This window comes from Bos javanicus, chromosome 24 (assembly GCF_032452875.1).
Source record: "Bos javanicus breed banteng chromosome 24, ARS-OSU_banteng_1.0, whole genome shotgun sequence".
In the NCBI taxonomy this organism is placed as follows: domain Eukaryota; kingdom Metazoa; phylum Chordata; class Mammalia; order Artiodactyla; family Bovidae; genus Bos; species Bos javanicus.
The window spans coordinates 61,882,566-61,897,136 of NC_083891.1; the positions used below are offsets into that span (position 1 = coordinate 61,882,566).

Below are 14,571 nucleotides of genomic sequence, written 5' to 3' on the forward strand. Positions count from 1 at the left end.
TATCTATGTCACTGTAGGAATCAGAGATTTCTGTTCTTTTGTTTCTATAAAAGTTTCGGGAAAAAAAAACAAAAAAAAAGCAAGCTCCGATAAAAGTTTGAGGCTTTGCTAGCTTTTCAGCCATTATGACGGAGAAGGCGATGGCACCCCACTCCAGTACTCTTGCCTGGAAAATCCATGGATGGAGGAGCCTGGTAGGCTGCAGTCCATGGGGTCGCTAAGAGTCGGACACGACTCAGCGACTTCACTTTCACTTTTCACTTTCATGCATTGGAAAAGGAAGTGGCAACCCACTCCAGTGTTCTTGCCTGGAGAATCCCAGGGACGGGGGAGCCTGGTGGGCTGCCGTCTCTGGGGTCGCACAGAGTCGGACTTGACTGAAGGGACTCAGCAGCAGCAGCAGCAGCAGCCGTTACGAATAAAATTTCAATGAACATTTGTATGCTAGTCCTTTTGTGATGGTGGTATTCACATCTCCTGGGTAAAATCAAGTCATGGAATTACTAGATTGTCTGGTCAGTATACATTTGACTTTACAAGAAAGTACCAATATGAGTATCTTGCACACTTGAGAAAGACTTTCTCTAGAAGGACATTGCTCAGCCATGGAGATTTTTAAGTTTTCTGGAGGAACATCACCCAGATAGCAGTGTTAGGACACCGTAGCCTCCTGTCCCCCAAAGAGATCAAGAAGGAGACAACTCTTCTTGAACAAAAACAGCTCACAAAGAAGAAATGGTAATGATGTGATGTGGCAGAGGTATCAGTGTGAGCTGGGATGGTGATCACTTTGCAGAAAATCAGTGGGTCAGATCCACACGTTGTCCACCTTCTTCTTGCTCAGTGTTACGGGTCAGTTATATCTTAATAAAGATGGAAAAATTAAAATTATAAGACTGTTTTCCAAAGTGGTTGCAGTTTTTGTATCTCTACCAGATGTATAGGAGAGTTCTGACTGATCCACGTTCTCTCCACATGGGGTTTGAACAGCCTTTTTAGCTTTGGCCAACCCAATGGGGACCAGGTGGTATCCTGGGGAGAGGTATTTTGTATGAACATGAGATTCTTTATTAAATTTCTATTATCTGTATTTTTATTTTTTAAACCACATAAATATTTTCACTATGTTCCATTCAAAAATAACATTATTGATGTATGACTGATGTAGAAAGTGCTGGACATGTTTAACGTATACAACTTTGTGAGTTTTGAGATGAGAATGCATCTGTGAAACCATCACCCCAATCTGTGTAGTAAACATGTCTGTCACCTCCAAAAGATTCCTCCTGGCCTAAGGAGAGCTATGTTTTAGGAAATAGATACTGCTAATACTTGACATTTAAGTATTTGTGTATTTCAGGGTCACGTGCAGGCCTGCCCTTCTTCTCACTGTATACTCCCCCAGTCTGATCCCATTCTTGCCTTCAGCTATGATTACCACAGCTCTCTCAGTAACTCTGTTATCTGTCTATTCCTGGTATTGTCTTCCTAATCTAATTAGAGATTCAGTTCGTATTCCATCTCTGAGTTCTGGACTCTTATATTTAAGTTCTTAACACGGGTTGTAAAGCCATTCACACTCTGGTAACAGTCCACCTCTTCAACCTCATCATGCTCTACTATTTTGAATTTTTATATATGACCATATCTTTCTAAATTACCTTTTCTATGTGTGGTGGTTCACTTAGACTTTGTTGATAAGAAAAAAAAGGAAAAGCAATGAACGACATGAATAAATCATTGTTTTATTGATAATGTATTTCACAAAATCAAAAACTTTAGACATGTAAGTGTCCCACATACCACCTAAATTCAAAGAAATGTGAGTGCCTAGGTGAAGAGTATATATGATTTACAGTATATATTTTTTAGTATATGTAACTTTTTAATAAGAGCTATGATATTTGAAGCTTAGTAGAGATAGAGTATAGAAATAATCTTTTCTTATTAATTTATTTTAAGTGGAGGCTAATTAGTTTACAATATTGTGGTGGTTGTTGCCATACATTGACATTAATCAGCTAATCTTTTAAAATATATTGAACATTTTGTGCAGAGAGGAGTTATCACGGAGAGTTAGAGTCCGTTTACATGTTTGTAGAAGGACAGTGATAGACAGACGTCGTATTCATATTCCACCAGTACATGCTCAGTGGTGACTGTGAGATGGAAAGGAAAACGCATCCAAGGGAACCTGTTGCACCAGCATTCAAGCTCCGGAAACAGCTCTCTGAACGTCCCCGAGTGTGGCCGCTGCCCAAGGACGTCTAAGGGGAAGAGACTCGGCCACAGAAGAGGATGCTGTTGGTCTTGATGTGCTTGATGAGGAACAGGAAAGGGTGATCGCAGCGGAAACTCTCTCGAAACGGTGCTGATAAGACACGAACACCCACACCGGTAGCAGCCGCGGCCTCCGTGCCCTCCTCGGTCACCTCCACAAAGGACTTGTGGAAGACCTTTGACACCACCAGATCGCGTCCCCTGGTCATGCCCGAGAAGTCGGCCACCCCATCATGGAAGGCATCCACCATCCCCAGGGCTTGCAGTGTGGGCACGAGGTCGTAGCTCTCTTCCACTTTAAACCGAGGCAGGTATAAGTCCACTTGTCTCTTCCTCATATTCTGTGGGCTCGTCCACGCTATTAACTTCTCAGCAGTGAGCTGGTCTTCAAGCTGTAACAGTGGAAAAGGAACAACTGTCAGGATTCTCATGGTCATGGAGCCCACCTAACCTTGGATTGAAATGTCTGGGAAACCTTTATTTTAACAGTAAACATGAATACAGGAGATTCAGTTTATTAGATTTTCTCTGAGGAGGAAACAATAACAGTCCTGAATATATATCATATGATCAAATAAATGTTTTTATACATTTATAACTTTGCTCTTTCTATGTATGTATGTACACTATATACGCGTATACAGAAATGTCTATACACATGTGTGGATGTGTGTTATATAAACATGCACACAGAAATGAAACAACATGTGTTTCATGTGAAGGTCATGTCTGACACTTTGTGACCCCATGGTCTGTATCCCTCCAGGCTCCTCTGTCCATGGGATTTCCCAGGCAGAAATACTGGAGTGGGTTGTCATTTCTTCCTCGAGGGGACCTTCCTGACCCAGGGATTGAACCCGTGTCTCCTGTGGCTCGCACACTGTAGGCAGATTCTTTACCATTGAGCCACTGGCACCTACTCCAGTACTCTTGCCTGGAAAATCCCATGGACGGAGGAGCCTGGTAGGCTGCAGTCCACGGGGTCGCTGAGGGCCGGACACGACTGAGCGACTTCACTTTCACTTTTCACTTTCATGCATTGGAGAAGGAAATGGCAGCCCACTCCAGTGTTATTGCCTGGAGAATCCCAGGGACGGGGGAGCCTGGTGGGCTGCCATCTATGGGGACGCACAGAGTCAGACACGACTGAAGTGACTTAGCAGTAGCAGTAGCAGTAGCAGATGTTATTATTTTTTTTGTTCTATGCTGCCAGCCAGTACTACCAATCTATGAGCAGCCCACACAAGCACTGAATCACTGGAAATGTGAGCAATGGCATGGAGCACTGTGAATACCAGGTTTTACCTCCTGCAGACCGTCTACTTCATTGGGCAGCAGCACCATCATGCTTAGCTCTTCGCCTTTGTACGGGATTTCCAGGATCTTGGCTTGCACGTCCTCCAGTGACACGAACTTGAAACTATTGGTTTGTTTCATCATCCGCACAGGTTTGCTTGTATCCTGCAGTAAATTCATGTGCAAAAGAATGCCAAGTGAGCAGTAGTCCAGGAAAAAAGATAGTATTATTGAGACACCAAACTCAGCCTCCTAAGAGATGATCTGGGAAATTTGTGTCTTAGAGATAAGAGTTTCTTCAAGGAATCCCAAGTAAATAAAGTTTAAAAAAAGAACAAGAAAATAAGCCTTGACAAATTCTATCTTCTATACGAGTTATATATTAATTACTATGCGTTTACATTTCACAGTGCATGTAGCTACACTTGGTTATACACGAACATTACAGACAATACCTTGTTCAGCCAAAATTTTTCCTCTGCGGTATGTTCTTCCTTAAATTTCTGGTTCCACTGCCCTTTGAAGTAGACGGCGTTCACCAGAACCAGAACAGTAGAGCTGTCGAGAGAGTCTTTGGGAAATAGGTCCTTGATTTTTCCTGCAAAGACAGAAAATCAAAGGTCTGTCATGAAAGGCACGAGTGGTTTATCTGTCAGATGCGTTGAAAGTTACAAGTGATGATTAAATATTCACACGTCAGCCCGTGAGGGACTCCATGCCCAGCGGTTCACCAGGTGAGGCTTTGCTCACAGCCCGAGCCTGATGGAGTCGCCCTCATGCAGACGCCCCTGCTCAGTCTGTGTGTGTGGGGACATCAGTCATTTCACAAGGAATCCTGATGAACTGATTTCTGATATTTAAGATGCCATGATATTTCTATGATATTTAAGATGCCATGCTGTGCTAAGCCTCTTCAGTCTGTGAGCCCACGGCCTGCAGCCCACCAGGCTCCTCTGTCCATGGGACTCTCTAGGCAAGAATACTGGAATGGGATGCCGTGCCCTCCTTCAGGGGCTCTTCCTGACCCAAGAATTCTGGGTCATCAATTCTGACAATACGTTGTTCATCAGAACTGATGAACAGGTCATCAATTCTGAAGAACTGATTTCAGCTGACCTTTACTGGTCAGTTTTCTTCTTCCCTTTCCTCCCTTCCTGTTCCCTCAATAGCTTTGTCTCTTGTTTCCATTCCCTGTCTTCTTCATTCTGCACATTGAGTTGCTGTAGGTTAAGCCTATGTTTCGGAAGGGAGGTAGGATATGGTTCATGGGATGGAGACATCCAGCCCCTCCCTGGGTGGGAGGACACTGTGACAATCCAGTGGGAGGGGGACGTGGGCCAGGACCCTTCTCCTGCAGGTGGTCATTTCTGCAAGAAGGATGGTGTAACGGAGAGCGGCTTGTTTCCCAGTTAAGAAAGCAAAAGTGGACTCTTCATATTTTCTCTTAGGGATTATAACCCGGAAGTTACGCCTTTAATTTAGAAACAACTTATGAATCAACCTGAAGTCTGAGCAGAGACTTGGGATCCACAAGACACTGTCATCCAGACCCAGCTGTGCCTGCAGGGGGCTGGCCCTGGGAGCACCCCGGCCGTTTCTCTCCGCATGACGTGGACCGTCCACCCCCTGCAGGGCCTCCCCCTGTTCCTAAAGCCCGGTCAGGGTCTAGCACCGTGTTCACACACAGTGGGGACTCAGCCGGGATTTGTAATGAGTGACTCTCTCATAACCTACCATTGGTTTGGCTCTCCACCCAGGAATTAATCATCTTTCGACTTTCCTCTGCAGCATTTTTAAAATCAGCAGATTCCACACTGGCTAGATAAAATTTCTGAACATTATCCATGTATTCCTATGACACGAGCAGGAAGGAAGCAGGAATGAAAAGTAATTTATCACTAACTATGTAGGTATTCCCAAATTAAATGTGTTAAATCCTGATCAAGCAGAGTTCACAAGCCAATCCCTAGCCTCCCCTCACTGGTGTGCTATCAGCCTCTGGACACTCCAGCGGGTGCGGTTGTGGTCGGGGAGCCTGGCGCCCCTGGGAGTAATGCCCCCATGTGGGTCCCCAGGCTCCTCTGCACCCCCCGCCCCCATTAGGAGATGTGGCCCGAGGACCCGGGATGCAGACCAAAGGCGTGACAGACAAGGAAACTTACCTGGAGAAACCGAAACTCCTTTTCTCCGTAGAGCCTGTTGGCGACACTCAGATCATAGGCATCAGTGGATTTCTTTAATTCCATCAGAAGCTTTTGAAAGTGATGATGAACATTTCCTGGCTTTTCAACCTTCAACTGTCAAAAAGTGAGCTCATTGGAGTCTCTGTCAATGTAAACAGTACACCCCCAGGGGTCTGTTGGATCCCTGTCTAGAGGGAGCTATCCCCAGGGATGATGGTTGTGGTTATTTCCCCTAATTGGCCCGTGTTACTGGAATTAGCTTTCCTAATCTTTACATTAAGTCTTTCAGGTAACTCTCTCTTCCTGCTCTAACACACTCCAACCTTTTCTCTGTTGAACTAGAGATGTATCAGCATTCCATTATTGCACTGTCTCTCAGTCGTCTCCAACGGTTAGGGTAAAGGTCTCAGCTAAACATAAGCTCCTGGAGGCCTGGAGCCATAGAGAATTTCTAAGTCACCAGCTGTGTGAGAACATGAACTCTGTATGTCGTCCTATGTTGTGATTTGATGCCCTGTTATATCCTTTGGGGGATTACCTTCGAAGACCTGTTGACTGTGATCTGTGGCTCTTCACTGTGATGGCCACACTTCCCAGTGTAGGAACAGTGGGTGCCAGATAGCCTGGGAACAGCTGTACCTCAGCATCTCTAAGTCTTCAGTGCCATTCGCATGAAGACAGGAGAGCTCAGAGAGCTTAGAAACTTCTCCAAGGAGATACAGATAATTTTTTCAACGTAGGCTTGTCTCAGTTCAGAATCTCTCACTTTCTGGCTAAGAGTTTTAGACTATTTAGATAAACCGTAGCTCTCATTCATTTTCCAAAATACTCCATAATACACTTGATCGTATGCTTATTGCTCTTAATCTAAGAGCTAATTAAGTCGATGCAATTATAGGAACATATTGTGATTAATATACTCATTTATTCTATATAATAATATATAACCTTTATGAGAGTTTCCAGAGTTTACCAGAGTTTACCAGCGTTTACCAGAGTTTCCTGGCCCTGCTGTCCTATTTGAATGTATTTGGGTGCGATGCAGCAACCCTTTTATTGCCCCTGGCTAATTGGGATGGAGTCACTGTGGCTGAGAGCCATCGTATTTTTGCCATGTTCCTCATTCCTGAACAGCAGATCACTATTTGAAGCTCCTTCAGGTTTCAGAGTCCCTGATGTTAAGCATATGCTTCTCTCCTTTCAGAAAAACAAAGATATGAAGTAAATAAGTGAAGGGAAGGGAAGGGAAGTGAAGTTGCTCAGTCATGTTTGACTCTTTGTGATCCCACGGACTGTAGCCTACCAGGCTCCTCCGTCCATGGGATTTTCCCGGCAAGAGTACCGGAGTGGGTTTCCATTTCCTTCTCCAGGGCATCTTCCTGACCCAGGGATCGAACCCAGGTTTCCCTCATTGCAGGCAGATGCTGTGCTGTCTGAGCTACCAGGGAAGTAAATAAGCATGTAATGTGAAATGAGAGGGCTTTCCAGGTGGTGCCAGTGGTAAAGAACCTGTCTGCTGATGCAGGAGACATGAGAGATGCTGGCTCAGTCCCTGGGGTGGGAAGATCCCCTGGAGGCGGGTACGGCAACCCACTGCAGTATTTTTGCCTGGAGAATCCCACGGACAGAGGAACCTGGAGGGTTACAGTTCATGGGGTCACAATGAGTAGGACATAACTGAAATGATTTCCCACGCGCACACACGTGAACTGAGAAACAACTCTCTCCAGTTTGCCTAGCATGACCTCTAAAAATGGACTTTTCCCAGTCTATCTGAAATCCCCAGTTTAAGCTACGGCCCTCTTGGACGTATGACCTCCTCTACATCCAATGCTCTCTGCCTCACGGGATTTCTTGTCGCTGTTCCTCTTGGCTTCTCTGTGATTTCATTGAAGTGAAGGACCTGGAGAAGACAGGGAGTGGGACAAGGAGTCTGTAACGATCTATACACATCAGAGTAAGTAAAAAAGAAAGAACGGAAGGACAAAAGAATACCCACCAACAAAACTATATACCAAATAACCGCCCCTCACGAGACAAACTCAAGAGGAAACAAAAAGCACACAGAAATGTTGAGTGAAAGCTTCATCCTTAAAAAACACAGTCTGTGTGTGGAAAACACAAAGCTGCTTGAGCGCTGTGCACTTTAAAGAACCGTGTCTCGTTTCTCATTCATCATTGAGGAAACATGTAAAGAGGTCTCCCGTAGATTTTAGTCAGGGCCTCACTTCCAGTGAACTCTTCCATTAAAGCGTCACCTTTGGTTGTTGGGCAACTGGAGGGCTTCATCCCAGCCCCCAGAGGAAGTCCAGGCACAGGAAGCAGGTGGGGAGCCCTGCGGGAGAGTGCGTGCCCCTCTCTGTGCCCACCCAGTCGTGGGGCTGCTTGAGCTTCCCGTGGGACACAGGGACAGCAGACCTGTGGTCATCTGCACAGCAGCCAGCAGACAACCCATGCAAACCTGTGACGGAAAGGCAGCTGCCACCTACCTTCTGCATTTGTGATGCGGTGTTTTCTTGGGCCCCTAAGTAAGTCATGGCTAAGGCTGACGAGATACTTAAAGGGGAATAGAAGATATTTTCCTTCTTTGATTGTCTGATCTGATGGAACAGATCAATTCCAAGGTGGATGATTGCTTCACCGAGGGAACTCATGGTGGCTGGATGTGGTCTGGGATTCCTGGAAGAGCATCAGACGCATTTTATCATCACTCTAGGGAAGGAAGGTAGTCTGTAATACTGTAATAATTTTTTTAAATGCTGTATATGTGGGGTGGGTGATTCTGGCAATCAACATTTCTCCTCTTCTTACTTTTGAAGCCTTTTAAAATGAACAGTATGCATTTCATAATTAGAGGACTATTGAAATTAGTTTTTAAAGAACATTTGTGAAAAAGTAATAGAATATCTTTATCTTTTCCTCCTTAGTGATTACATTAAGACTGGGTAAAAAATGATTCATAACAGACACCAGGCAAAGACTGTTGTGGTAACATTCAGCCATCTCCTGTTAGGCACCTTCCTCTATAGTAGGATCTTACTTGAAGGATTTGTGGGTCTTGGACATCCTACCCCTGATCACATGTGCTTCCAAAGAAGCAAGGTTTTTTGGGAAATAAATAAATAATCTAAGAACTAAATCAGGAGAAAAAGGTGTTTTACTTTTGCTCTGGGAGAATAAGTGAAGTACCACCATACCAAAGAAATATTAATAGAAGCAGCGTAAAAAAAGACCGTGAAAGTGAAAGTGAAGTCTCTCAGTTGTGTCTGACTCTTTGTGACCCCATGGACAGAGTCCATGGGATTTTCCAGGCAAGAATACTGGAGTGGGTTGCCATTTCTTCCTCCAGGAGATCTCCCCTACCAGGGATTGAAGCTGGGTATCCCCCATTGTAGGCTGATGCTTTACCATCTGAGCCACCAGGGAAGTCATAAAAAAAGAACATAATCCTTTTTATTTTCAGAAAGGATTCATGGAGTTACACAGAGCTTCTGGAAGCACTTACCTGTGTTCCTGGAGGAGGTGGGCAGGCGGTCTGCAAGCCTGTGTGCCGGGAGCGCTCAGCCCTGGATATATCCCTCTCTATCCACCTCCAGTGCCTCAAAGCAGCTGGTATTTCAAGTAGATCAACTTTTGATTTCTTTACCAGGTACTGTCACATTTATAAGCACAAAGTCTTTGTGAGTGAAGATTAAATGATTGTCCAGTTCCTGTACTTCTTTCTCATCCCAGAAGAAACTGAGAACTGTGATTACTAGCTCCTGTCAACCACCTGTAGGCGTCTAAACCAACGACAATACAGCTAAGCCCCGACTTCTTACATGCCCTGATCCATTATTTCCAAACAGATATAAGCCATAAAAATCTGTCTTCTCTTACATGTTGAATTTTCCTTAAGACCACTTCTAACAAAAATGATTAAATAGCTTACATTTTCTATTTTATGTTCTGAGAGCTGGTCCAACCTGATGATGTCCTTGAGAATTATTTGCATAACTAGGAAAATATTTCAAATTCTCAGTTTAAGAGATACCGGCAAAGTGTCTCAGCCATGTGCGGAGAATAGGTATCAGTTGCCTTCCCCAAAAAGCGGGACCTTGGCTGCGGTCCTCCCTGTGACCCATCCTCCTGACAGCCCCCCAGCTGGTCCCCGAGTTCTATTGTCAAAGGGAAGCTCTTTTTCTTGCAGAGTCACCTGCTCTCAGGAGGAACAAGATGTAAATAAACAGGGGTCATTTGGGGGGCAGTTTTCTCATTCTTACACAAAGATGTATCAGAAAAATAAATTGAGGTCCATTATGAAGAGATGGGAATACCAGACCACCTGGCCTGCCTCTTGTGAAACCTATATGCAGGTCAGGAAGCAACAGTTAGAACTGGACATGGAACAACAGACGGGTTCCCAATAGGAAAAGGAGTATGTCAAGGCTGTATATTGTCACCCTGTTTATTTAACTTCTATGCAGAGTGCATCATGAGAAACGCTGGGCTGGAAGAAGCATAAGCTGGAATCAAGATTGTCGGGACAAATATCAATAACCTCAGATATGCAGATGACAGCACCCTTATGGCAGAAAGTGAAGAGGAACTCAAAAGCCTCTTGATGAAAGTGAAAGAGGAGAGTGAAAAAGTTAGCTTAAAGCTCGACATTCAGAAAAGTAAGACCATGGCATCCGGTCCCATCACTTCATGGGAAGTGGATGGGGAATCAGTGGAAATAGTGTTAGACTTTATTTTTTGGGGCTCTAAAATCACTGCAGATGGTGACTGCAGCCATGAAATTAAAAGATGCTTACTCCTTGGAAGGAAAGTTATGACCAACCTAGATAGCATATTCAAAAGCAGAGACATTACTTTGCCAACAAAGGTCTGTCTAGTCAAGGCTATGGTTTTTCCTGTGGTCGTGAATGGATGTGAGAGTTGGACTGTGAAGAAGGCTGAGCGCTGAAGAATTGATGCTGTTGAACTGTGGTGTTGGAGAAGACTCTTGAGAGTCCCTTGGACTGCAAGGAGATCCAACCAGTCCATTCTGAAGGAGATCAGCCCTGGGATTTCTTTGGAGGGAATGATGCTAATGCTGAACCTCCAATTCTTTGGCCACCTCATGCTAAGAGTTGACTCATTCGAAAAGACTCTGATGCTGGGAGGGATTGGGGGCAGGAGGAGAAGGGGACAACGGAGGATGAGATGGCTGGATGGCATCACTGAGTTGATGGACATGAGTCTGAGTGAACTCCGGGAGTTGGTGATGGACAGGGAGGCCTGGCGTGCTGCGATTCAGGGGGTCTGGGAGACTCGGACACGACTGAGCGACTGAACTGAACTGAACTGAACTGAACAGAGGTTTTGTTGTTGTTGTTCAGTTGCTAAGTCGTGTCCAACTCTTTGCACTCCATGGACAAGCTCCTCTGTCCTCCACTACCTCCCAGAGTTTGTCCACATTCCTATTCATTGAGTCCGTGATGCTGTATAACCATCCCATCCATGCTGACCCTTTTCTCTTTCCTTTCAATTTTCCCCAGCCTCCAGGCCTTTCCCAGTGAATTTATCACAGATTCAAAGGCAAAACGGATGTGGTAACATCCAGCCATCTCCCATCAGGTACCTCCGTGCCTTACTTGAAGGATCTGTGGATGCTGGACAGCCTACCCCTGATACACGTGCTCCCGAAGGAACGTGGGTTTTCTTTTAGAAATAAGTAAATTACCTGTGGACTAAATCAGGAGAAAAAGTTCTTCTGTGGCAGAATACGTAAAATACCATCATACCAAATGAAATATTTAACACACGCACGATAAAATATCACATTCATTATTATTTTCAGAGAGGACTCCTGAGTTAGCGCAGAGCTGCTGGAAGCACTTACCTGTGTTCCTGGAGGAAGCAGAGGTGGGCAGGCAGCCTGTAAGCCTGTGTGCCGGGCGCGCTCAGCCCGAATATATACCTCTACCAGCCGCTGCCCGTGCCCCAAGGCAGCTGGTATTTCAAGATCAACTTCTGATTTCTTCACCACTTACCTTCAACTTCATGAGGAAGAAGTCTTTATGAGTCAAGACAAGATTATTGACCAACTCGTGTAGGTCCTTTCCTTCTGCAGAAGAAATTGTGCCCTACCATCCGTGCTCATGGGAACGCATGTACGTGCCTTTCCGGCACCTGTGACAGTACACTTATGTGGCAGCTTCTTCACGTGCCCTGAGGAACGAGGCCCAGCCAGAAATAACCCTTAAAAATCTTTCTTCTCTTGTTAATACATGTTGACTCGTGTTTAAGACCACTTCTAATACAAACAATCGAAAGCTGACATTTTTTAAGTTCTGAAAAGGCTGTTTCTTTAAAAATATTTTGTATACCCGGGAAAATAGCTCAATGTCTCAGCTGAAGAGAGATTGGCAAACTGTGTCAGCTATAGGTGGAGACCAGGCGTGATCTGCCTCCCCTCGAGGCTGGACCCTGGCGTGGTCCTCCCGGTGACCCCATTGTCCTCGTGGTTAATCCCAGCTGTGCCCTGATTGCTAAGGTCAGAGGGCAGCTCATTTTCCAGCAAACTCACTTGCTCTCAGTGAGAAGAACAATGGATACAAACAGGACCCATTTTAAGGGCAGTTTTCTAATGCTTTTTATGAAGATTTCTCAGAAAAGTAAATAGCTTGAGCTCCAGAACTACAACATTTCTCCATCATCCTGATCTGCAGCACACCCACTTCCGATTCATGACCAGAACAACAGAGTCAAATGTCTGTAAGAAAAAAAGAAAAAAATGTGTTCTTTGAATGGCATGGCTGAGTCTCATCACTGGAGTCTCATCTCTTCAAGCATCTGGTGTTCTTGTAATAGAATAATATTAAACACTGCTGACTATTTCCTGAGGGGTTTTGTATTCACCCATTTTCCTCTTTAGTACCATATTTAGGTTGGTCTACATCTGATAGATAGAGTGCCTGATGAACTATGGAATGAGGTTCATGACATTGTATGGGAGACAGGGATTAAGACCATTCCCATAGAAAAGAAATGCAAAAAAGCAAAATGGCTGTCTGGGCAGGCCTTACAAATAGCTGTGAAAAGAAGAGAAGCGAAAAGCAAAGGAGAAAAGGAGAGATATAAACATCTGAATGCAGAGCTCCAAAGCATAGCAAGAAGAGATAAGAAAGCCTTCTTCAGCGATCAGTGCAAAGAAATAGAGGAAAACAACAGAATGGGAAAGACTAGGGATCTCTTCAAGAAAATCAGCGATACCAAAGGAACATTTCATACAAAGATGAGCTCGATAAAGGACAGAAATGGTATGGACCTAACAGAAGCAGAAGATATTAAGAAGAGATGGCAAGAATACACAGAAAAACTGTACAAAAAAGATCTTCAACCCAGATAATCACGATGGTGTGATCACTGACCTAGAGCCAGACATCCTGGAATGTGAAGTCAAGTGGGCCTTAGAAAGCATCACTACGAACAAAGCTAGTGGAGGTGATGGAATTCCAGTTGAACTATTCCAAATCCTGAAAGATGATGCTGTGAAAGTGCTGCACTCAATATGCCAACAAACTTGGGAAACTCAGCAGTGGCCACAGGACTGGAAAAGGTCAGTTTTCACTCCAATCCCAAAGAAAGGCAATGTCAAAGAATGCTCAAACTACCGCACAATTGCACTCATCTCACATGCTAGTAAAGTAATGCTCAAAATTCTCCAAGCCAGGCTTCAGCAATATGTGAACCGTGAACTTCCTGATGTTCAAGCTGATTTTAGAAAAGGCAGAGGAACCAGAGATCAAATTGCCAACATCTGCTGGATCATAGAAAAAGCAAGAGAGTTCCAGAAAAACATCTATTTCTGCTTTATTGACTATGCCAAAGCCTTTGACTGTGTGGATCACAATAAACTGTGGAAAATTCTGAAAGAGATGGGAATACCAGACCACCTGATCTGCCACTTGAGAAATTTGTATGCAGGTCAGGAAGCAACAGTTATAACTGGATATGGAACAACAGACTGGTTCCAAATAGGAAAAGGAGTACATCAAGGCTGTATATTGTCACCCTGCTTATTTAACTTCTATGCAGAGTACATCATGAGAAACGCTGGGCTGGAAGAAGCACAAGCTGGAATCAAGATTTCCGGGAGAAATATCAATAACCTCAGATATGCAGATGACACCACGCTTATGGCAGAAAGTAAAGAGGAACTCAAAAGCCTCTTGATGAAAGTGAAAGTGGAGAGTGAAAAAGTTGGCTTAAAGCTCAACATTAAGAAAGCAAAGATCATGGCATCCGGTTCCACCACTTCATGGGAAATAGATGGGGAAACAGTGGAAACAGTGTCAGACTTTATTTTTGGGGCTCCAAAGTCACTACAGATGGTGACTGCAGCCATGAAATTAAAAGATGCTTACTCCTTGGAAGGAAAGTTATGACCAACCTAGATAGCATATTCAAAAACAGAGACATTAGTTTGCCAACAAAGGTTCGTCTACTCAAGGCTATGGTTTTTCCTGTGGTCATGTATGGATGTGAGAGTTGGATTGTGAAGAAGGCTGAGTGCTGAAGAATTGATGCTTTTGAAGTGTGGTGTTGGAGAAGACTCTTGAGAGTCCCTTGGACTGCAAGGAGATCCAACCAGTCCATTCTGAAGGAGATCAGCCCTGGGATTTCTTTGGAAGGAATGATGCTAAAGCTGAAACTCCAGTACTTTGGCCACCTCATGTGAAGAGTTGACTCACTGGAAAAGACTCTGACGCTGGGAGGGATTGGGGGCAGCAGGAGAAGGGGACGACAGAGGATGAGATGGCTGGATGGCATCACTGACTCGATG

The 14,571-nt window shown here is 44.5% G+C and overlaps 1 protein-coding gene across 1 annotated transcript; it reads right to left on the reverse strand.

Moving 5' to 3' along the window:
• Window positions 1-1,725: 1,725 nt before the first annotated feature.
• LOC133237843 (serpin B3-like) lies at window positions 1,726-8,416 on the reverse strand. Its single transcript, XM_061400406.1, has 7 exons — window positions 8,249-8,416; window positions 7,606-7,662; window positions 5,739-5,867; window positions 5,311-5,428; window positions 4,032-4,174; window positions 3,586-3,741; window positions 1,726-2,672 (listed from the first exon to the last, which is right to left on the reverse strand). Exons 1-7 carry the CDS (start codon window positions 8,411-8,413, stop codon window positions 2,268-2,270), a joined length of 1,173 nt encoding a protein of 390 aa, XP_061256390.1. The 5' UTR covers window positions 8,414-8,416; the 3' UTR covers window positions 1,726-2,267.
• Between the last annotated feature and the right edge of the window lie 6,155 nt (window positions 8,417-14,571).